General features: G+C 36.4%; 1 protein-coding gene across 1 annotated transcript in view; it reads left to right on the forward strand.

Moving 5' to 3' along the window:
* The first annotated feature begins 1,201 nt into the window (after window positions 1-1,201).
* Window positions 1,202-25,709, forward strand: part of LOC135584055 (insulin-degrading enzyme-like 1, peroxisomal) — a 48,892-nt gene continuing 24,384 nt past the window's right edge. The window contains exons 1-14 of the mRNA XM_009390174.3: window positions 1,202-1,527; window positions 1,621-1,696; window positions 2,149-2,216; window positions 4,131-4,222; window positions 5,759-5,832; window positions 5,935-5,978; window positions 6,816-6,867; window positions 10,801-10,923; window positions 11,015-11,127; window positions 11,265-11,427; window positions 14,722-14,814; window positions 14,962-15,047; window positions 19,097-19,183; window positions 23,646-23,749. Of these exons, the coding sequence (XP_009388449.2) occupies window positions 1,405-1,527; window positions 1,621-1,696; window positions 2,149-2,216; window positions 4,131-4,222; window positions 5,759-5,832; window positions 5,935-5,978; window positions 6,816-6,867; window positions 10,801-10,923; window positions 11,015-11,127; window positions 11,265-11,427; window positions 14,722-14,814; window positions 14,962-15,047; window positions 19,097-19,183; window positions 23,646-23,749 (1,298 nt within the window). The 5' untranslated portion in view covers window positions 1,202-1,404. The remainder of the gene's footprint in view (window positions 1,528-1,620; window positions 1,697-2,148; window positions 2,217-4,130; window positions 4,223-5,758; window positions 5,833-5,934; window positions 5,979-6,815; window positions 6,868-10,800; window positions 10,924-11,014; window positions 11,128-11,264; window positions 11,428-14,721; window positions 14,815-14,961; window positions 15,048-19,096; window positions 19,184-23,645; window positions 23,750-25,709) is intronic.

A 25,709-nucleotide genomic window follows, 5' to 3' on the forward strand; every position in this document is an offset into this window, starting at 1 on the left:
CCAACTAAACTAAAAAGAGAAGAATTGACTTAGACTAAACAGATTAGACTGCACATTATGATGCATAGACCACTAAAGATCATACGATGAACACAAAAAAAGCTAAAGCTTGTTTTCCATTAGCCATTTAATTGTATTTTGTTGTTGATGAAACAAACTAGTTACAGTATTTAATTGTTTTGGATCATCCCTATGCCAAGGGGATTATAATTGTTCTTCGCGAAGTTTGAGGCTTCAATTTGTTCTTGGCCAAGAAATGTGAAGCTTAATTAGTAGATTCTTTTACTTGTCACAGTGATTTAAATAGATTAATGATCTTGGTGCTAATCGAAGGCTCTTAAATGGTACTCAAACCCAGGCTTCAATTTGTCTAAATTTGTTTCTCACAGATACTAATTTGTTACAATCTGCTATTGCTCTCATATGTCATCTGCAGAAGTTTGATTGTCTAAGTTTATTTTATTATTGTTAAGTTAAAAGACAATTGTTTGAATCAGATGTAGGCTCTAATTATGACTCAGATTCAATTAGGGACTTATTTTACATTTGTTTATTGTCATATCGACGATCGAAAAGATATTGAATCATGTAAAAAAAATACTAATTAGTAAATTTTTTTATCTATATTTTTGAATGGGCTTGAAAATATATATTGATGTCTGAAATAATTTTCATGTTCGTAATCCAAATGAAATTAGGTTGCATCGAATTAAAGAAATATGTAATAAAATATGATGTAGTTGATAATGTTTCGGAAGTTTCGTCCTGACAATCACACGTGATGAAAATATTATTGATGGAATATTGAGATGTCAGATCACTTGATATCGAGTTACCAACCATCTAATATTGAGTTATTGATCATATTATTATTATTTTTAAATATTTTATTGATAAACAGTAAAAAATAAATGGGAGGATTTATTATTATTATCGTTAGTTATTTTATAATTATATGTCTCTTAAATTAAAATAAATTGAATTATGGGGACGAAGTAATTAATGCATTTGGGTAATTCGAACAAGAGATTCAGGTTTGCAAATATTAATAATTATAAATTCTAAACAAGCTCAGAGAAAATAAAAAAGGTTATCCGTCGATAATGAGCAAAAAAAAATAAAGAAACGTTTATCCTACATCGATAATTAATTGTAATGTTATATTCTTGATGGCGAAGACTCGAATCGATGATGGAAAAGAAACGCGTCGACTTCCAGTCGGACGACTCTTCAAAGTAACCAGCAGTGTGAGCACAAGTGCGAAGACCGACCCACTGGAATTATCCGCAGATGTCGAGTTAGATCACCCTAACAATCCCTTGGATCGAAAACCACATCGTCTTCTCGTATCTCTTCGCTGCTATCCTCGGCTATTGGCAAGAGATAGCCGTCTCGGGCCCAAAGATGGCGGTGGGAGGATCGGAAGTGGAGATCCTGAAGCCCCGCTGCGACAAGAGGGAGTACAGGAGGATCGTCCTCCCCAACTGCTTGGAGGTCCTCCTCATCAGCGATACCGAGACCGACAAGGTGCCCTATTTCTTCCTTCTTAGGTCTTTTTTTTTTTTTTATTTTTGTTGGCGGAAGTCCCTATTGTATCTGTCTCTGTGGTTCTTACCTCAGGCTGCCGCTTCCATGAATGTCTCGGTTGGTTCTTTCAGCGATCCTGATGGCCTCGAGGGTCTGGCTCACTTCCTTGGTAAGTGCTTCGTCTCTCTGCCTTCCTCGTTCCGAGGTACAAGGGAATTTGATGTAGGTATGTTAGATTTTGGGATTGGCATATAGGGCGATGCATATCTGATCCGTTGTTGCTTTAGTCATATGGATGAAGTATAATTTGTCTAGATAAGGCACATGAATTAGTGTGTTCTATAGTTTATGATTGTTAGTCTCCAGAGACAAATTCCCTTTGAGATTGTAGTTGTCATTGGTCTCTTCTTGGATGGTGCACAGTTACTCACCTTGCTTCTGTTTTTGTAGAATAATTGGGCAGTTAGAGGAAGATAAGTGCCTAGATCATGATTGTCCGTTGTAGCACCAATACTACCTCAATGTCAAAACAAATCCTAAAAATACTGTTGATTTCAATTTAAGCTTATTTGCATCTGAAAAAGGTTACATGTCACTAATCTTGTCTTATTTTTGTGATAGAGCATATGCTATTTTATGCCAGCGAGAAATATCCAGTGGAGGATAGTTATTCAAAATATATCACAGAGGTAATTAATTCTCACGTCGACTAAGGTTTGTCATTTGTTTCATTGCTGCTTGCTATGATAGGTATCAATAACAGAGTTTTATTCTAATGCCGTCTTTTTATAACATATACCTTGTTAAAATCATCTATCTAAATCTAGGTCATTTTGTTTCTAATTGTAATTTTCAAAATTTTTTGGGGTGTAAATTATGGCAGTTGTTTTTCTTTGGTTTTGTAGTTCTTTGTTTTCTTTAAAGCAGCTTTGTTGAAAGTTCTAGGTGCTAAAAGGCACAAAGTCCCAAATTGCCTGAGTTGCTAGGCCTAGCCTGCCCAGATGCTCGTTTGAGCAAAGCAAGATGCTCATCTTACAAAAAATATAAAAACATAATGAAGGATAAAGATAATTGTTAAAAAATCAATTATTCATTTGTTTTATATCACTACATATGCAAATGATTACTTAACAAAATAATAATTAAATTTGTCCACATTTATGTAATAAAACACAAAAACTTCAGACATCTTTTAGTTCAAGAGAGGAGATGTAAGAGAGTGGGGAGGGAAGCAACAACAATATTTAGCCTTTAGAGAGTGGAAAGGAGAAGAGAGCAAAGAGGAGGAGATGAAAGGTAAAAGAAAAAGCGAACAGGGAGGTGGCAGCACATTACTACCTAAGAAACTTTCTAATGACCACCTGCAACCATAATTTCCTTTAAAATGGAATTTCTAACATTACCGATAGAGCCATTGAGAGCTCACCCCCACAGTGCTAATGGAATTTTAAGAACATATTCTCTAAGTCATCATAAGTCATGTTTCACAACAAGTGTTAGAGATTCTAACCGAGTTGCATAGCCAAAACCAATTTTCAGCCCATAACAAAAGGTCTAAGATCTAGTTGGTTTGTCACTTCTATTATATCTCTGTTTCAAAATTTGTGTTAGTTTTGTCTCTTTTCCAGATATGTTGATACATTCAACAATGATGGAGGGGTCCAGTCACCCATGTGAGAAGAAGGAATACGACATAGGCAGTAGTGGAGCCCGTGGTGAGAGATGTGAGGAAATAGGAACAGAAGGAAGAGAAGTGGAGCAGATATATTGGTGACACTGGAAGATCGATCATTGATGGCAATGAAAGGTTGATGATAGTGGTAGAGCAATTACTGGGGCTAGCAAGATATCTATGACAGAATGTCGGTTGGGTTTTTTTTTGGGGGAGGGGGTGCGGCGTGGAGGTTGGGTGAGGTTAACCAGACTATGCTGCATGGGTTGGTGCATGTGGGGCTGGGGACTGAACCAGGTTGATCGTTCTGTAAATATAGAGAATGTACATATGTATTGCTACTGATAGAGTGTCTACATAACTGGATTAAAAACAGGATTTCTTGGTTTTCATAGAAGTCATTTGGTCTTAACTCTTAATTATTGCCCTTTATTACCCTCCTTTTCATCTTAAACTACCCAATTTGCCATCTTTGTTGTCTCAGCTCTCATGGATTATAATTTCACCATCATGGATTGGTAGTCCTCAGTTGAATGACCAACTCGTATGGAGACTAGGCAATTTTGCTTAGTTTGGTTCCATACCAGACGGATTGCTTGGTTCACTTATTGTACCCAGCCTACCATTGGGTAAACATACCATACCGGTATATTGATTATACAGCGATTGGTTGGACTTGGGTGTCTCTATTTCTGCGTTGATATAGCTGTCTAATTTTCATGCCAATTTATATTCAGGAGTCCAAAAATAGTGAAAAATAATTCCACATTCTAAGAGAATAAATGTAATGGAGATTTTTCAGAACTGCACATTTTAAAATGTTCATATTATAATTTGGAAATTCAGTAGAAGCACTGTATTCATCCTTCTAGTTTTTGCTAGCTTCAGTTCCTAACTTCCCATGTATTCTGGTACTTGCTGGTCTATACAGCATGGTGGTTCCACTAATGCGTATACAACTTCTGAGCATACAAATTTCCATTTTGATGTTAATGCTGACTGCTTTGAAGAGGCTTTGGACAGGTATAGTATTTAATAAATTTGTGTTAATTTTATATCTTTTCTTGTTACTCTATTTTTTCAAGTAATCACACTTCTGGTCCCAAGAGTTTCGGCTATTGTCCAATTTTGGCCTGAGTTAATTTTTTAGTCATTCCGATCATTTTTACTTCCAATTTGGTATCATTGTTAGTCCCTCGAGTCTTAATGTTAGTGTCACTGATCCTGCAAGCAGGTCTAGTTAATAGGACTGTTCAATGCTGATGTGATAAGTTACCGAGCCATTCCTAACCATTGACTTGCAATGTCGGCCCTTTACTCTCCTCTTCTTCCTTCTCCCCTTCTCTTGTTTTTCCTCCTTTACAAATACTGCTTCCTTGCCTCCCAATTTCCCCTCCTTTTGGTGGCTCCCTCTGGTCCTCCCCCTTTCTTATCCTTTGATCCACTCATCCTACCTCCTCTTCCTTCTCCAGCAGCATCAATGTTGTTATTGTATCCTTATCTTTTCATATGGACCACCCTTCCTCTCTTCCCCTTCAAAGCTGCCCCTTCCCCTCCTCCCAATTATTTTTCAGTCTTCTAAGAGTGGTGGTGGGGAGCGAGGACTGCAATTTTGCTCAGACTGGACCATATCAACTGGTATTTACTGGCTCGGGTGTGAACTGGTACGTGGACTGGCTCCATTTCGAGCATCCGGTCTGGTCGAATAGAAAAAAACATTATCCAGGGTTTAGTTAGGGCTCGCAAGTTGGTGAGCCCTCTTCTCCCCATGATCATGTTGTTGCCGTGATTTCATGAGCCCACTGCTGACCATCACTATGAACCTCCCTGCCAACCTCATATGCTTTCTCTTCGCCTCCACCTCCTCTTCCTCCTCTTCCTCTCTCTCCTCTTCCTTCACTGCCACTTCTTCTTCCTTCCTCTTCCTCCTCCTCTCTCCACTGCCTTCTCTTTTTCCTTCCTTTCTCCACTGCCTCATCTTCTTCCTTCTTCCTAATCGTCCACCGCCTCCTCTTACTCTTTCCTCTTCCTCCTTCCTTAACTTACCAGTGGCATGTACCGGTTCAACCTGGGATTGGTATGGGGTCCGTTTCACAATTGCAATCCTTGGTAGGTAGTAGGAAGAGAAAGAAGATGAGAATAAGAGGAAGAAGGGTTAATGTGAAAAATTCAGTGCTATATGCATTGTTAGCGTTATCATATTTAATTGAGCTTGACAATAGGGTTGGTCATGTGGGCTAACCTGATGGCAGAGGGACTAACAGTGTTGCGAAATTGAAAATAGAACGATTGAATCACAAAACAACTATTTAATTGTACTTGACAGTTGACAATAGGGTTGGTCATGTGGGCTAACCTGGTGGCAGAGTGACTATCAGTCTTGCCAAATTGGAAGTAGAATGATTGAATCACATAAAAACTATTTGAGCATGAACTTGTATGTTGTCCAAAACCTTCAACACTAAAGACTATCGGTCGCATTACTTAATATTTTTTGGTTAATCTAATGTGTTAACCTTTCTTTTCTATCATTTTCTTTCTCATTGTTATATTATGCAGATTTGCACAATTTTTTATCAGCCCTTTGATGTCTCCTGATGCAACACTTAGGGAAATAAAAGCTGTGGACTCTGGTAAGGAACACTGAATTTAGAAGTTAAACATGCTTTATATAATTTGACCACCTTATTTGAGATGCTATTATTATGAATTATTTGTTCCGCATTTTTCTTCAGAGAATCAGAAGAATCTATTATCTGATGGTTGGAGAGTGTCTCAGGTGCTCGTTCTGTCCCTTAGTTTCCAATTTATCCTACTCTTGAATATAGTAGTTTGGAACTTTACTACTAAAAAATTCATATGGATGCCAAAGTTTATTGGAATAGACTAAGGTATACATATAAAAATGTTGATAATGAAATTGCACTTCAGGGTTACAAGCAATTCTACTGATTTTGCCATTGGAAGAAAAGTTTTCCTACAATAATGCTGCTGTAGCTCATCAGATCAATTATTTTCTTCATCCAAGCATATTTGATAGCCTAAGAATATACTTCTGCTTGCATGGACCTGAAATTCAGTTAAGACCTGTCAAGGCAAAATGTAAATGTTTTAAACAAAAGGGTAGCAAACTCTTCCAAGACCCATTGTTCAAACTTCAAAGAATGAATAATAGATCCAGACTTGATTATCTAGGGCAGGGTACAGAGTCTACAGGCTGAAAATATAACATAGTACATGCCTAGACATGAAAATTTACAAGCATATGCTCCAACATAGTAATTTAATCTCATTGACAATAATTTTCTATGCAACTGCAAATTCTAGAAAGATGTTAAAAAATGCATGTCCATTCTCATTCTTGGATTCATTTCTTCTTTGTTTTCTCTAAAATTTTGTAGCACTTTCTTTCCTGCTGTTTTGTCATATGATTAGTATGAAAATCTAGTTGATTGTTGTCGAGGATGTTGAAGTTTGTATTCTTTTATTTCGTAAATAAAGAAATCACTCCTAAATGAACACTGTGAGTCTACCAACCCAATATTAGTATTTTTTTCAAAAATTAAATCCTCACTGTGCCTGATTTTGATTTCTGTTTTTGTACTGATATTTGCAGCTCCAGAAGCATTTATCTTCAAAGAATCATCCATATCATAAATTCAGTACAGGTGAGCATTTTGATGTTAGACACTCGTTCTAATCTTTGTGTGAAGTAAAAGTTCTCTGACAAGTTGGTTATCTACTAATTTATATTTGATGATTTAGTCCAGGCAATCACAGTACTCTGCATCGTTGCTTTATTATTGCTTTTTGAGTTTTTGTTCAGTTTGTTGCTGATTGTTAGTCACCATGTGCATTTCTTGGCAAACAATAACAAAATTTTCCTGTAAACAATCTTAAGCAGCAGAATCTGCTTCTTGTCTTTTCTTTTCTTATGGATAAAAGAGGGGAAAAATCCGCTAATTACATTCAATGATTATTACCATCTCTATTAGGAGTGAGGACTTAGGAGTTAGGATGCTTGACACATTGCAGCCTGGTCTTAGAGGGCAAAAATTTTCCTGTAAACAATCTTAAGCAGCAGAATCTGCTTCTTGTCTTTTCTTTTCTTATGGATAAAAGAGGGCAAAAATCCGCTAATTACATTCAATGATTATTACCATCTCTATTAGGAGTGAGGACTTTGGAGTTAAGACCCTTGACACATTGCAGCCTGGTCTTAGAGGGGAAGCCCATCTTGATCCCGCCAAAGCAGGATTTCTTTTGGCTTATTGTGTTCACTACAAAATCAGCTTGCTATCTGTATGTCTAAAAACAACCTTAGGCAATCTTTTACATCTCTAAGTGATTTATATTTCAATGGGCTCGATTCCACTTTGTGAAATTTCAAAAATATTCTTAGTCATTTTCTGCGATAATATTAATCAAATCATGCCTGGCAACTTCTTCAAATCGAAAATAGTAGCTAACACTTATTTTACATTGCATGTCAAATCTACCTTCAGATCATGACCCACAAAATCATAAAATTGGAATAAACAATATTGGCTAGAGTGGAAGGATTAGATAGATAGTATCAATCATGGTATGCAGTATCGAATGGTATCGCCTGGTATGGGCGGTACGTACCGGTCCGACGACATACCGGTACATGGATCGCCTGGTACCAGACGGAACGTGCTACAGTGCTACAGTACTATACTGTAGCAGTGCTACAATGCTACAGTAAAGAAGAAAATATATAAAACTGTTCGGTACACCCTGGTATACCGTTTGGTACGCCCTGGTGTACCGCTCGGTACGCTGGTATCGTACCGTACCGTACCGAGCCAACCTCGAAACCCCGGTACGGTACGGTATTATATACCTTGGTATCAATATTGATTAATTAAATAATATTTTTAAAATTAACATATTTTTATAATTTTTAATAAATTAATATATTTTTTATATTTTTACTATTTTATATATGATTATATATATAGTATATGTAAGTTATAAATTAAAATGTAAGTTATTTATTAAATTAATGTATTTTATCTTCACTAGTTATAAGTTTATTATATCTCATTTATATAAATTGTAAATAATGTATGCCAAGACCCAAGTTAGTAATTTATAAATGAATAGCTTATGCTAATTAACTTAATATTTTCAATATTATTAAAATTAAATATAAGTTATGAGTTAGGATTTTATGTTTGTAGCAATTTTACATTATATATATCATATAGTCTCTTCGGCTTCCTCATTGATATGACACTTATGCATAGGCAAAGATTTATTTGCTCCATGATGGAGCTGCTGGAAGTGGCAACTGCCACAATGTCGAGGAATGGTAACAAAAGTTGGTCTAGTTCTTTTCCGTAGCTTCTCCTCCTCACTCCTCTGTCCTTTCTTCTCCTCTTCCCTTCCCCTTTGATCTCCTGGATATCCTTCCTTCCATTCACCTCCAATATCCTTCTCGCCCAGCCCCCCCCCCCCTCTCCTCTCTCTCTCTCTCTCTCTCTCTATATATATATATATCTGTCTTTTTCCCTTCTCTTCTCTTTTTGCTCTTCTATTGTTCTTTTGGCTTGGGTAAGCTATAATTACCTTGAATCAACTGGAGCTGTCTGTTGTTTTTCCAAAATCTACTGATTTCCAACTCTGTCCATTCCTTGGTCTAGTTCTTTTCCTTAGCTTCTCCTCCTCATTCCTCTGTCCTTTCTTCTCCTCTTCCCTTCCCCTTTGATCTCCTGGATATCCTTCCTTCCATTCAACTCCAATATCCTTCTCGCCCAACCCCACCGCGCCCCCCGCTCCCCCCCCTCTCTCTCTATATGTATGTATATATATATCTGTCTTTTTCCCTTCTCTTCTCTTTTTGCTCTTCTATTGTTCTTTTGGCTTGAGTAAGCTATAATTACCTTGAATCAACTGGAGCTGTCTGTTGTTTTTCCAAAATCTACTGATTTCCAACTTGGCCAATCCTATTGAAGAATGATTGAATTTAAGAACTATTATTTCTAATATTTCTTGGTCTAATTATCTGCAAAAATAGCATATCTTGCAGATATTAACTATTGAACAAACAGGCCAGTATTTTCTTATATTGCTTGGTCTAATTATCTGCCAAAATAGCATCCTTGCTTGTCGTCATATCTTGCAAATTCCAAATAGGCCAGTATACTAATATTGCTTGGTCTAACTATCTGCAAAAACAGCATCCTTGCTTGGCCTGAAGTTAGTTCTTAACCTCTTATGAGCCATCAACATTATGCCTCAGTCACGAGTGATGGGGAGCACAAATAATTTTGACCTATCCTCTAGGTCTAATGGTTTTTAAATTTTCATTAAGATTAATGGTTTTTAATGGTGATGTATTGTTTGTTAATATATATACCATAATCTTACATGTCTAAAACCATAATAATGTATGATGAACCTAATATCTCAACTAAAAGTAGCATAAATTTAACCATTAATCTTTGAATTTTGCAACAGATTCTGAATAGGCCAGTATATTCTGCTCAAATAGTTAGTCTTGTCGTCATATCTTGCAGATAATAACTATTGAACAAATTGAGCACATTAGATTAGGTTCTACAGATTGATGCCTACCAGGCGATGTAAGTTGATGAAGCTAGGGGTCCCACTTTGCTACAGGATTGACCGGTCATAACATATCTGCACTGATCATTGCCCCTAGGGATTGTGATTTTATCTACCGGTCAGGGCTTGGACCGGTATTGTACCAGTCAGGAGTTGGACAGGTATTGTACTGGTCCCTACTGGTCTACTGGGTGTGGTCCATCGGTATGTGCCAAGCTTTGGAAAAAACCCGAAAAAAATGAAAACGTAGAAAAAACTACTTTGTACATATCCTGTACCACCTTGTTCTGGGTAGTACAGACCCTATATTGAGTGTACCACTCGGTTTACCCTGGTCCATGTACCGGTAGACTGTAGAACTGGTAAATGCCATTGGTACATTGGGCATACCACTTGGTTTACCCTGGTCCATGTACCAGTAGACTTTAGAACCGTTAAATGCCATTCGTACCAAACTGTACCTGCAAACCTTGAGTGTATAATTGTCCACTTTGCTCTGAAGAGTGTATGAGTGGTCTGGATTCTAATTAATACCTCAATAGACTGGTTTCTACCACCATACCAACCATACAAAATGTTACAACAACCCATGTCAATGAAAAATAATAAACTCAAGCATTTTTCTTAGTTCCATAGTTCCTACCATCATTCTCATGATGTTCGAGAGTACTTTCGTGGGAATCCGATATTGCTTGAAAGCATGTTCGATGTCTTAGGCGATCTTTATGCATTTGCTTACATTTTACTGAAATGTTCTTCTAGAGTAATCAAAGCAGGAAATTTGTGCAAATTGTACTTTTTTGCCATGGTCTGTCTTGGCTAAACTGGAAATAAGTTGGCTTTATTGCGTTGTAGTGTAAGATATAAGGGACTAGAATGTAGGAAAACAATTTAAGAGAATCATGCAAAGTTAACATCTTGCTGTCTATTTCTTATTATCTTACTATCCACATAACTGGTGTTTGTGATGTGGTAAAAGACATAACTGAAAGAGCACAATATCACAGGAAACTGGAACACATTGGAGGTAATACCAAAATCAAATGGCTTGGACACAAGGCTTGAGCTTCTTAAATTTTACGAGGAGAACTATTCAGCAAATCTTATGCACCTTGTTGTTTATGGAAGAGGTAGGGGTTTGCTACAAATTTTCTACTAAAATCCAGAATGCTGTGGCTAGTTCCATCACTCTTCATCATCTATTTTACTTGATTATATCAGAGGATCTTGATGCTATTCAAAGCCTGGTTGAAGGAAACTTCAGCAATATCCGAAACATTGGAAGGAGCTCTATCCATTTTCCTGGTCAGCCTTGCTCATCTGAACATCTTCAGGTATGATTAAGTCATCATGCAATTCTGCTATGCTCAAGAATAACTGAGTAAAAGATGGTGCTATATTCTGCATTCAGAAAATGATATTTAAATTGCAATCATATAATCAAGACTTAAATTGGTGTTGCATGATGCAGATTCTTGTGAAGGCAGTTAGAATAAAGCAAGGACATGTACTGAGGGTTATCTGGCCAATTACTCCTAGTATACACAATTACAAAGAAGGTCCTTGCAGGTACCTTGGCCATCTTATTGGACATGAAGGAGAAGGTTCTATCTTTTTCTTTCTGAAGCAGTTAGGTAACTTCAACTCTTTAATGTTCTAAATTACATGTACTTTAGAACTTATAGAAGCATTTTGCTATCTTAAACCATCCAGTACAAAACTTTGCATTTTAATTTAACTATCTTTCTTATAGTTGACAACAGTCAGATGAACCTAACCTAAAGAGACAATTTCTTATATTACATTGTTGAATTGATTAAGTAATGCTATATAATATATGTTATATTTAACCTATTTGGACAATCTATGTATGACATTGTTGAATTGGTCAAGTATTGCTGAATATTGTTTTCTGACTTTACATAGTTTGTAATACTCTTTTTTTGCCTTTAGTGTCAGTGAGATGATTTCAAGAGTGAATATTTTCTTAATGAAATTCAAGATAGGCAGTTTTTGCAGTTATCCCCCTCTTCCATGAATTTGAACAGAAATAGGAGATCAGTCCATAAAGTCTTCAATCAATGGATGATTTGTCCGAATAATCAGGAAAGATTTAATTATGTTATAATGGATGATTTGTCCGAATAATAAGTCTATGTTGAATTTGAAAAAAAAAACAGAACTTGGTATTTCATTGAATTCCCAATTGGTGTTCTTTGTTTTTCATATGTTTGTAATTGCTACAACAAAAACAGGACTGGCTTTTCCTGGGTAAGGTTGAATTAATTGCATGTATATCAATCCAACAATGGCTTGCTACAAGTTTGAACTTTATTCAAGTTGTTTATCTTCACTCAAACCATAAGATGCAAGTTTACTATGGCTGCAAAACTTATGTCCTTTGTATGCCTTTTCTCCGACAAAATGATATCGTTTTTATGTTGCAAGATTGAAAATCGGCCAATTGATTTGCTACTATCCAATTTAAATTTATGAGAGTAAGGATTTAAATAGCAGTCTGATTAAGGATTGGTGTCAAAACATATAACTTGGTACTGATATAATACCGTATTTTTATTTTTTTTTAAATTTATTTTATTCAATGATGCTGGCGGTACAGGTTAGTATATTTCCTGGTACACCTGTATGATATTGAACCGATATTTAAATCATTGTGAGGGCGACTATGAAGCTCAACAGTAGCCTGAGTTTGGTGCATTTGTCTGAACGATCTGGTTTCTTGCAGTTAATCAAGCGATGGCTTATTGCATATGACTCCCCATGAATATGCTTGAGGATATGACTAATTATTATTTGGTTACTTTTAGGATGTCCTTCCAATCAAGTTACTAAAAGCTGGGCGAATTGGTCCGTACTAGTAGATATTTACTGGGTCGAATCGGCACCCAGGCCCGACAATTGATTATCATTTCTTTTTCTTGACAACACCAACTACCTTTTAATTCTATATTTCCTGATGTTCCTCATTCTCCAATGCTCCCTATGCTTCGGTCTCCTCGTCTCTCAGATTCTGTGCCTCACATCACCAATCTTTTGCCTTGCACGCTCATTGCCTTGCCCTATCTGCTGCCTTTCCGTCGCTGGTACTTCTTCACCTCTGCCCCCTCTTCCTCTTCTTCCTTCATTCCTTCTCTCCTCTCCTCTTCTCCTACTCTTTCTCTTTGTAGTGTGCTGATTGGTACGTCAATTCATCATGTACTGGTACACTGGTGTATACTGGATGTGTACCTGTTTGGCCAGGGATGGGTATTGGGACTTGGACTGGGATTTTAATCCTTTCTTCCGATATTGGTGTAATTTGTAGTCTAATTCTTTTGTTAGCTATTTGTTAAACTTTTAGTTGACTTGTAGCCAACAGTCGACTTTGTGGTAGTAACTGAACTATAGTTTTTAGTGAGCAAAACAAGTGTGTCTTCTTATATATTATATAATTTCTTGCAATAGAATAAATAAAATGATTTTTCTGCTATTTAATTATCTTTTGGTAATTTGGTACATACAATATTCAGGTTGTTTTAAAATTTATGAAGGGTTCATGTCTTAAACACAAATAACATGAGGTTTCTGTTAGTCTTATATGTGAACACATCTAAAAGAGGCAAACATATTTGACAAAAACTTGTCTTGGAAGTTAATTATTGCATTGTAAAACAATTCTTAGAGAACTCACATCAACAAGCAACAATTAAAGAACCATGAAGATGTTGGATCAGATTACTCCCATCACAAGGAAAACCATGGAATATAGAGAATATAGATTGTTATATACCTCTACTGATCTTTCTAATCTAGTATTGGAGGAAACTACCTTAACATGTCACACACTATTTTATGGATTACAACCCTGTAGCAGTGCTACTTATTTTTAGGGATAGAGGATCCTCCCAAAAAAGTGACTTAGAAGAAGAGAGAAAATATGCTAATATCTAATATATAAGCATAAATTGGATGATAAATCTCAAACCTTTTCCATAAAGGATTGTCAAGTATATAATAATTGTTTAATTCTAACTAGAGTCTAAACCAAGGTTCTGCAAACTCAGACCGGGACCCATACTGGTCCATACCGGTGAAATGAGTGTTTGGTACAGGCCTTGTACTGGGAAGGACATATGCCCTGTACTGAGCGTACCACCCGATTTAATAGGCTATCGAATCAGTGAATACTATTACTGCCCTTACCGAATTGTATTGAGCAGAATTGCAAATCTTGGTCTAGACATAGCTTTGTTAAGATGTAGCATTATTTGCAAATTTTTGTCCAGACATAGCTTTATTAAGAATTTAAGATGTAGCTTTATTTGCAAATCTTGGTCTAGTTTATTAAGGTATAGCTTTAGAAAGTTTACTACTGATGATTATTAAAGCCTTTTTGAGGGTTTGATTTATGGACACCATTACTAGACACAAATATGACAAAATATGGATGTTGACATGGCAAATCCTGCAAAAGGACATAACATGGCATAAACACAACAAAGAGCATGTGTTGTTTTTCATAATTTGTTGGTCTAAATATATGCATTCAATTTATGGACAGTATGGCCATTAGATTAAATAGCAGAATTCACCAAACACGATATAAAATATTATAGTGTAAATTAACAATTTAATTTACACAGATACTGTTAATTTTTTATTTTGATATGAATCATTTTATAGATTCTATAATTGTCTCATATATGTGCAGTATATTAACATGAATATCAATGACACAAGTGCTGTAGTATGTTTTGAAATATTTGACACATGTTGGGAAGTGTTTGACGAGTCTGTCTCTGACATAGGTACAATATAGATGCAACAAGCTTTTCAAAGTATCAATGCTTTGAAGATCCAAAGTTGTTTGATTTCAATTTCTTCATTATGTTTCTTTATACAAAATGTCACTTATTCAACGGTTGCAGGATGGGCTTTAAGTTTGGAAGCCGGGGAAGGGGATTGGAATTTTGACTACTCTTTTTTTTCTGTAGTTATTGAACTCACAGATAAAGGTCATGGTTAGTATGCATTCTCTTACTCTTTTAGTTTGGCAAACATACTTAAATAATTTTTAATATATCTTGTTACCTTCACTTGTTCATTAGTAAATATCTCAGAACTTGAGTACCATATTTTCTAATCACATGCTATAATATGGCTGACAGAGCATCTCGAAGATATTGTTGGGTTATTATTCAGATATATTTCCCTTTTGCAAAATTCTGGAATCAGTAAATGGATATTTGATGAGGTAATTGGAGTTAATCCTCTAAAATGAAAAGATTATTGTGTTTTTCGTTCACTTTTATGTGACTGGAACTGTTTTATATCTACTGGGAGCTTATGCAAGGGAAAGGTGGAAATTTTAATCAGTGCTCTATTGGTCCCATGATTCAGCATTTGATAATTAATCATAGAAGGTTGTAGTTCTATATCCTGTACTGATTTGGGGACTTGGAGTACACTTACTGGGAACTGTGTGCTTTCTCCATATGACTACAACAAACACTTTACTTCTGTGTTTTTGTTGGAATATTCAGTTTTTTTGTATATGCAATGTATTATTATGGTATCTTGGAAGGAATTAATTAATTTGTTCCATTGAAAGAAGACATATATGAGGCATTTGTGTTATTAGTCTATTATTAAATATTTACATAACTTATGCTGCGAGAGTTGTTTTAATAAAATATTGATGCTTCATAAAAAAGAATTGGTTTATTTATTTTCTAATTTTTTACAAAATTCATCCATTGGTTTTTTTACATTTTTTATTTTTTGTTTTAAACATTTAATGTTTTTAATTAAGTGTATTGTGTTGGTGGTGGTATATACAGGATCTTGTCATTTAATTGTCATAAGTCAATGGTACAGGTAACTCCACCAGTTACAAGAGCCCCCAGAAAAAGATGGGAGTCTAGCAAGGTTTAGAAAGTACCTTCAGTACCAACTACTATTCGATAACTGCATCATGGTATCCCAGTGCTTATGTCACCTGTGAGAGAACCAGAGCCCCCTTAGAAGTGCCTTTGGAAAAAAAAAAATTGTCTTTTGTTTGCAAGACATTTTATAAATGGACATTCCAGTGGTGTAAAATTATAGCAAAACTTAAGTGGATTAGGACTCATGATTCATAGGAAAATTGCTGTTATCTTTTGCAGCCATAAGTGCTAGCATAACCGAACCATACCAATAAGTGCATCATAAGATTTCCTTATTTTATCTGGTACTCCATTCATCTTTTCATAACCTGCAAAGATATTCATCAGACATATATGATGTCTTCTAATTCCATTCATCTTTACATATCTATCAAGCAGGTAGATGATTTTCAGCTTTTTTAGCAAACAAAACAATAAAAAAAATCCCCATTTCCATGCATTAGACATTGTACCTTGTAACGTATTGCTAACTACAACAAAAAATTTATTTTTAGCAAATTGGGGTGATAAAAAAGATGTTTAGCAGAAGGCTAGTGATGTGACCTTGATCCAAAATTATACAGGTGGTATTAGTGATGCGACCTTGATCCAAAATCCTAGATGAGGTATTAGTGATGCAACCTTGATTCACAATTGTACAGGAGGCCTGGTTGATAGTACATCCTCATTGAATTAATTATTTCTCTTTTGAAAAAAAAATCTAAGGTGAATTTCTATAAAGCAGTGACGTGTCAGATGGTTGTCTTGTCTGTGCCATGTCCGTGTGGGACACTGAAACTAACATCAGATACTTCGAGTGTGTGGATTACTTAAAAGTTAAAAGCATAAATGGACTATCTCTGACTTGATAAAATTGGCCTGCCATTGATTTTTCCACTAACTGGTATTTGGATATGTAGGAACTGGCTTATCGAAATCCGAACGAAGAACTTGTATATTTCACTTCCCGTGTGCTATTTTAATTACAATTATCAGGCTGAATTTAGTAAATGTACCATTTCCTATTGTTAGGCAGTGCAGATGAAAACCTAAATAGTTTTAAATTGTTTCTTCCAGTGTAGAGAAATTCTTTAGAAGTTTTTTGTAAATAAACGTGCTTCTTACTTCTCCAGGAAGGCATTGGGGACCAACTCTTAGACACCACTGATTAGTGTCATTTAACATATTTTATTTTCACCTCCTAACTGGAGTACTATTAAAATCTTTAGGGGTCGTGAACATCCAGCCCTTCATAATCATTCCCTTTCCATGTTCTGCCTGATTAGCATTCAGATTCATAGTGCCTTCAGCTCCTTATAGTTGTATTGATTTGTCAACAACTTGAATGTCTTTTTAAACTATTTTTAACCGCTCATATTTAATGGTACCAGAAAAGTTAAAGTCCTTTTTTCCTTTCTTGGGTTCTGTTGACATTAACATTCGTTTATAAGGCCAGAGAAAATATATTGATTTTTTATCTTCTCATTAATGTTCCACAATAATCAAGGTAGATAATATTGATTCTGAGGTTTTGAAACTTGAGATTCCTTTTGTCTTGCTCTACCTTCCTTGGTTACTTGGATTAGGACGAGCTCAATTTTCACAAAACTATACTTAGGTACTCCACCTTAGTTTTTTTTTGGGTTATTCACATACAGGCCCTTCTATTTTAGCTTGTTTACAGTTTGATCCTTTTATATTTATATCCTGTCACTACCATTGGTCCCTAATCTTACTTACTGGTCCCTCACAAATGTCAAGAATTAAATATTCAATTAATCTGCTTTTTAAATCAATTTAAACTCTTGTAATGTATGGAAAAAACCTAACGTTCTGGTCCCTGCCACAATGAGATTAAAAAAAATATTAATGTTCAATTAACCTGTTTTTTGTCATTTATAACCTATTGTAAGATATGGAGAAAAAAACCTCCATCATTTGTATTTAAAATAGAACACTAGATTGAACAAATGAAGATATAGTCTAAGAAATAATAATGAGTTATCTAAAAAATGAAGGAATGCCTTCAATGGTCACATGCAAAGATCGCTGTTTCGGACACTGGATCCATTTTGGTGATATGATCGGACCGATATATCGCTATGTACCGGTGTCCCATGTGTTAGTACACAGGTACATATTGGTGTTTTGGAGGGGAAGAAAAAGATCGAGAAGAGGAAGGGATGGTGGAGGAAGAGGAGGAAGGAAGGAAGGGTAGGAGAAAGGAAGGAGGGAGGAAGGAGGAAGAGAAAGGAAGAGGGAGGAGGAGGAAGCACACGAGGGAGGAAGAAGCACAGAAGGAGAGGAGGAAGAGGAAGGAGGAAGAGAAAGGAAGAGGGAGGAGGAAGAGGAGACGAGATGTGCCCCGTGCGTGGTGGTGGTGTGCGGCGAGGTTGTGGCAGTGGAGGTGTACGGCATTGTGCTCCGTGGTATATACTATATGGCATTGTGCACTTTGGTGTGCAGCGTTGTGTGCTGTGGTGTGGCATGCACAAGAAGCTTAGGGTTAACAAGCTGTTTTCCCTTTTATATGGGTGGACCGGTCTGGGTGAAACGTCAATCCTTGGTCACATGCTCTTTTTTAGACTATGGGCCAAAAATGTTGATTCACATATTTGGTTATGCATTGAGTTAGAAAATATCCAAGTGTGAAAAATAATAAAGTTGAACAACAGGTCTGAAGTGTAATATAAGATAGAAACAGTGGTGTCAAGATGTAAATATATATTTTTTCTCCCTAGCAAGAAAGGCTTGTTGGTAGGAACTAGCATCTGCTTGATTGATTAGCCTTGATCTGTGTTACCTGAAAAAGAAAGTGCATCATCTTACCGATATTATTTGATTTGCTGAATTGTGAAGCATAGAACAGGAATACAGATTTCACTTGTTGACCAGTACAGGATTGACTATGCCATTTGTAGTAGGTATGTCCAGTGTGGTCAATCACTATACATTAGGATTGGTAGAATTTTGATATACTGTGGATGGCTTGCTAGCAGGTAAAAAAAATATTATCATCAAGGATACTTTTGGCCCTTTCCTGAGATGGAAAGGGCATCCACTTACATTTAGGGCATGGTAGGCATATATTCTTCAATAGATGTGTATACATCCTTATATATGTTGGTTGTTCCAAACCATCAACCTAAAATTTTCTTTCAATTTTGGGAATTTGTTCTATGCTTGCAGAATTTATTGTTGTTTCTTGTATGAAATGAAATATTTTTAAGTAAAATAAGTAGTCTTTTACCACGACTCTTATTTTAATTTAGGAGCATGCTAGTATTTCCATCGTTACATTTGGTTTTGTATATCATCCAGTAATATCACTTTTGGGATTTAGTAAATTAATTCTAACACATTGCTTTTTGTTTGTAAGCTTGTGGCAATAAGTGAAACTAAATTCCATTACCAAGACAAATTCTCTCCCAGCCATTATGTTGTAAATATCGCATCAAACATGCAGGTATGTTGTGCAGAGTTAAGTGTTCATGTTTACAGTTTCTTCTGTTTTTAAATTTTACAATCCTTGCAACTATAATATGTCTGCATTTTGTATGGTCCCATTCACATTAATTTCTGAGGCTACTGCCATAGTGTCATAACTAGTGTTCTGTTGTAGCCAGACATTTCACGTCTGATGTGATGGCCTTGCCTTTCGTTTGCTAGATGTTTGACAAACTCTCATGATTTGAATGTTGTACATACAAATTTATTTGGAATTACTATTACTACCTCGCTGTCCAATGCAAATCGCATCCATGCAAGACTTTCTGGGTCTATTAGTTATGGTACAGAAAGATTATGACAATTTTCGGTGAGAGTGTGAGCCGTTGTGTTAAGCTATCATTATGACTCAGTAGCTACATTGATATCTTGGCATTGGTTGGAAAGTTGATGTTTTGATATGAAATGTGGGTATCAGTCATCAAGAATTTTAGGCATGTATTTCTCACAAATTATTTCAGAGCAAAAAATGTTACAAGCAAAATATCACTGATTAAGGGACTAATTCGTTAACCCAGAAGACTCTGTATAAGCTATGACTTTATAATCTAAATCGTAAGCATCCTTGTCTACTGGCCTTTCTGCTCTTGGACGGTCCCCAATAGTGGGTCCCAACATCGACACTAAGCCAAAAGACATCAATATGGACTGTTCACAAGTCAATACCTCTGTTAAGATCTGAGATAAGATGTGACTAAGTTCTGACTCACCCTCTTGTGTAATGGGAGTCCTACTTCTACTCAAGTTAGGATTATACTTGGATTTTTTTTATTATTAAGAAAGAAATATTTTGGAAGACCACTAGAGCCCATCTAAAGGCAACTTAATATCTAAAAACTTGGTTAGGCTAGTTATTCTCCTAGTTAAACTTATATTTATATAGTTCTAGATACTAGTTTTAGAGGGTTTTATTGGGGATTTGAGGTAAACTTTTCTTATGAGCATGTAAGCTATAATTCAGTTCCTAATTGCTCAGAAACATGATAGGAAGGTTTAGAAGCTTAAATAAGGGTCTTGTAAGCCCTTGAGGCATCACAAATTGCATTATAAAATTTACTCTATCTATTGTTCATCCCTCTCTCTTCTATCTCTCTCCTCTATTCTCTTGGAGGTGTCCTTTCCTCGAAGTAAGAAACCACAGGTGTTAGATCCTATCATTTTGTTATCAAAGCCAGGGTTCATATCTCTTTAGCCAAAAGTGGTGGTAAAATACTGAGGTTCTATGTATATTCAAGATGCTTGAAGTTCAAAAAGGTTATGCATGTACATGAATACAAGGTTTATGATTCGGACAGCATGGCAGGTTTTGGTTGACTGTTGGAACACAACATGTCAGCATGCTGAACTGTGGTATGTGTTGGCACTTGGCATGGCCAGTGTTCTGCCAGGAGAAAGAAGTCATATAACAAAAAAAAACATTATCTCGTTTGTTTTATATCTTGCTGACCTCCAGTGACCATTTATTTTCTTCAGTTTCCTCACCGGATTAAAGAAATCATGCAATTGTTGATTTGTTAAAAAGTGAGGGTTCTCTATGTGTCTGGAAACCTGTTTCTTCTTCTCGCTAGTCTCCAACATTGCTGCTGTCATCCAAACAGGGATATGAATCATGTTGGCCGTGTCTTGAGTTGTCATATTTGTGGACTACCTAGAGTCGAATGAAACCTAGCCAGTGTATGAAGGAATAGACCAAATCATAGTTTAGTTATTTTATTTGTTTGGTTTGAAAAAAGTCATCAACGAAACTAATTTTTATGTTCTTATTTAGTTGTTAAAAAAGATTTACAGTTTAATCTGAGAAAGCGAAGCCCATATAAAATACATTGTTCTGCTGGGAACCTCATTTTTTGGGTTCTTATTGTTCTTTTGAATGAGATTTTCATTCAATAATTGAAACCATGCACATACATACATGTGTCTATGCATGTTCATTTTGGCCAATAATTGATACCTTGCAAATTTGTTTTATGTGTGTCTGTTGTTGTATGTGTGTGACTGCATTGGTGTGTTCACGTGCATGTCTATATATATGCATTCCAATTTGATGCCATTGGTTGAAGCTTTTTACTCATTTTGTAGCTGCCCTGTGAACAGAGTGACTAAAAATATATTTTACCATTTCATATCCTAATTAGCCTGTGAATGTGCATGTCTACATACATGCATTCTGATTTTTCACCAACAAATGGAATTTTTGGCTCCTTTTGTAGCCTCTATCTGAATGGAGTGGTTAAAGATAGATTTGCCCTTTCTAACCGTAATAGTCTGTGCCCTCTCTATTTTTGATTTTTGTTTCTTTTCATTTATCTTCTCCCTTCTTTTGTTCTGTTGTAAAGGTTGGAACATTGATCGTTTGTTTTCCAATAGCCAACTGACATTGGGAGTTCCGATGAACATTAATCCGTGAAATGTGAAATTACATCTTTTATAAATTAAGAAATAGTATTTTATTGTTCTATTTCATAATATGTTTTTATAAACCTGAGCTTCACAATGGGTCACAAGATAGTCTAAGGTTGTTTTAACTTTTAAGCAAGGTTTGCAATACCGAATGCTACCGCCCGTACCGAGCGGTACGTATAGGGCGGTACATACCGGTCCGTCAGTAGGCCGGTACACGGACCGCCTGCTATCGAGCGGTACCGCTGATTGAGGCGTTATTGTCGACAATTGAGTCGTTATCGTCGTCGATTGAGGCGTTATCGTCGATGGTGACCGAGGGAGAAGAAAGAAGAGGGAGAAGGGGAAGAAATAAATAGGAAAAAAAAGGGAGAACCTGGAGATCGCCACTCTCCTCGTCTGTAGGCGACTTCTCATTTGTGCACCGGAGAAGAGGCATCAGTGTCGTGGGGCAGAGAGATGCGAAGATTATTTTTTTTTCTTCTGTTCTCGAGCAACGTCGCTTGCAAATTTTTTTTATCTGTGACGTCGACTCGGGTGACGTTGCTATTTTATATTTTTACCCTGCAACGTCGTAATTTTTTTTTTTTATCTGCGACGTCACCTCGGTGATGTCGCCTGAGAAGAGAGGCGACGTTGCCCCGCATAGAGGTAAACCACAAATTAAAATTGAAAATCTCGATCTAGTGCTGATTAAGGATTGCAATTTCATATCGTGGTCTAGCACCAGGCCGAATTGGTACGTATTGATTGGTACCGATGTATTGACATACTGGTCACAGACTTAGTTGGTTTTGCCTAAGTCGTACGACACCCTTGTGTGTTTGTCCGCAAAGGGTCAGCTTCTCTGTAACCTCTTAGGGTCTCCTAAGGAATATAAATGAGAAGACAGGTAAGAAGAAACGTTTACCTCGGGATCACACAGACAAACATTTTGGTAAACACTTGATAAACAATGCAAAATACATAGATAGACTTCTCAAAAGCTCTGAACGATTGTACAATTGAGGGTCCAAGGCAATCTATTATGGCCAAAAGTCCCCGCAAGTGCCCCCATGACACCTTTGCTAAACTAGGTAATTAACTAGCTCTAGATACTACCAGCCTTGTGCCACCCAAGTAGCTTTAGGGTGTTGAGATGACTGACATTTTGCACTGCTCTGCATGCCCAGAAAATATTCAAAATGGCTACTTGGATGGCCTGTTTTTGGATAGGTTTGCCTTTAGGAGTGCAAGACTGAACCGACTACAAAGGTCAATCAAAATGGGGTTGCCAAGCCCTCTATATGCCATCTAAGACATGAGCAAAACCGAACTGACCCGGATATACAGAAACATTATATTGAACACCCAGTCTATATACTTGTCCGTGACAATACAATGCATCGATATGTACAGAAGTGGAAGGAAGAAGAAGAGGTGGCGGAGGAAGAGGAAGGAAGAAGAGGAGACAATGGAGGAAGAGGAGGAAGGAGGAGGAAGAGGAGGAAGAAGGAGGAGGAGGTGGTGGAGGTAGGAGGAAGAGGAAGGAAGAAGAGGCGTTGGTGGAGGAAGGGGAGGAGGAAGAGAAAGGTGGAAGAGGAGGATGATGTAGGGGAGGGAGGAGGAAGGAGGAAGCATGACCAAGATAATCTTTTGTTGTGTAGCTTTGTACATATCAATATCCACTCAACCATGAAGCATGCATGACATGGCTCGTATTTGGTTTTATATGGTTGCATAACTCTGGAAAGATTTCACTACAAAGGTAGCTCTGGAAGGAAAAATGGGGGAACTTTTCCAATTCTCATATAAGATTGTAAAAGCTTTTATTTCATATATAATCTGATTGCCAACATCTAATGCATCACTTGCATTGTTTCTTAGAATGAACATTTCCACTTAATGGTCTGTGACATGTTGTAGGGTTTGCAGCTTGAATTCTTTTCATTGTTTTTCCTGTCAAGTGTTGTAATATTTACTAATGTTTGATGACTGAAGTATGGATTGAGATCTTTCCCAGTTTTTTCACATTTATGCAGATATTTCCACCTGAGGATTGGTTAGTTGCCTCATCATTGCCATCAAAGTTTGTCCCAAGCGCAATTCAGAAGATATTGGATGAGTTGACTCCAGAAAATATCAGGTATAATTTTAGCTTTTTAGTGTTGAATTATTATCTGAGGCTCAATGACTTTGTTAGAGTACATATATGTGGAAATACATGTTTTCTGTTACATGCATGAAATAAAGCATTCCATAGTGTCTACATCTAGTTGTCCTCTTTGATCAACCTCCTATTGTGTCATTTCTCTAGTTACATAAGCAGCATGACATTTGTGATTTTGGATGATCATTTTCTTAGTTACATGCATGTGGAATTCATATTTTAGAGCCACATGGAACTTTTTATGTTATAATCAAAGACTCAATGCCTTGATGAGGACACAAATATATGCCGCTACATATATTCTGTTACATATTTGAAATAAAGCATTCCATGGTTTATACTTGTTTGTACTCTTTGAACTATCTTTTACTCGGAATTTCTCCAGTTACATAAGCCACATGAAATATAGCTTCAAGCATACAGTTATTACTTATTAGAACCAAACATGAAAGCAACCTGATCATTGGGTGACTGGTTGAATCATATGTTAATTAAATTATAATTTAAAATATTTAGAACAATTCAAAATTATATGTAGTATTAGAAAATATTAAGAAACCTTAAAATATAAAAATAATAAAAATAGAACAATCTTATTCATAAATGAAAACAAAACCTCAGTATATAGAATTAGATTAAAAAATAACATAAACCAACATTATAAACATAAATATTTATTCAAATTAAATAGCACTTGGTAAAATACTAAAATTTAAATACTTAGATTAGTCAAACCCAAATAAATTGTTATAACAACATGAAATAGTTTATCCAACATAATTGTCAAGGTAAACATATAATATAAAAGTGTTATGCGAGATCATCAAAGTGAAACTTACATTAATATGATGAAGTACACTGACAAAGAAGAGCAACGGAGAAGTAACTGTAGGAGTGAAAATGACCAGAGGAAGATAAGTGGACCAATGGGTAGGGTCCTTAGTTTCGCTTGGTTCAATATGTTTTTGTTATTTACCAGTCCGAACATCAATGTGAGGCAGACTGCTCAAAACTCGGTGATTCAATCTGTTTTGCTACATATTAATAACATTTTTTCTTTAAACCTGTTATTAGGGCACGTAGCAACTCCTTGCAAGGAGCTGTAAGTTTATTAATTGCCGCAAGCAAGCTAGTTGTGCGCTGTTTGTGCGGCTGTCGCCGGCTCCTTCCTCCTCTTCTCCCTTTTCCTTTATTCTTCCTCTTCTTCCTTCTTGCGCTTCCTTCTTCCTTCTGTCCTCTCCTTTCCCCAACAGTATTGCATTATGTTCCTGTGTATCGACTTATGGTATGCCGGATAGGACCACCCCTGTATCATTCCAGTGATGGATTGGTATGGTTCCTGTAGTTAAATTGAATTCCTTGCTAGAGGGAGACCTTGTTGGAGGGAGAGGAGTGGTTGATGGTAAAGGAATTACAAAAGGAAGAGATAGATAGAAGGTGAGGGAAGACACAAGGGGAGGTTATCAGAGAGAGAGAAAGTGGAGAGGGAATGACACTATTGCTTTATGTTCCTGTGTATCGACTCATGGTATGCCGGATAGGACCACACCTGTATCAGTCCAGTGATGGATTGGTATGGTTCCTGTAGTTAAATTGAATTCCTTCCTAGAGGGAGACCTTTTTGGAGGGAGAGGAGCGGTTGATGGTAAAGGAATTAGAATTACAAGAGGAAGAGATAGATAGAAGGTGAGGGAAGACACAAGGAGAGGTTATCGGAGAAAGAGAAAGCGGAGAGAGAATGACATGCTAGAGGAGTGGAGAGAGAAGGGCTGTTTGAGGGAGATGAGGTGGCAGAGGGGAGGAATGACCAGAGTTAGCGAAGGAGACAGAAGGAGAGGAGCAATCAGATGAGAAAGAATGCTTTCTTTTTCCCCTTAACCATATTTTTAAATTGATGTAAATATCTCCAGAACAAATAATAAGAAATGTTTAAGTG

This window comes from Musa acuminata, chromosome BXJ2-2 (assembly GCF_036884655.1).
Source record: "Musa acuminata AAA Group cultivar baxijiao chromosome BXJ2-2, Cavendish_Baxijiao_AAA, whole genome shotgun sequence".
Lineage (NCBI taxonomy): Eukaryota > Viridiplantae > Streptophyta > Magnoliopsida > Zingiberales > Musaceae > Musa > Musa acuminata.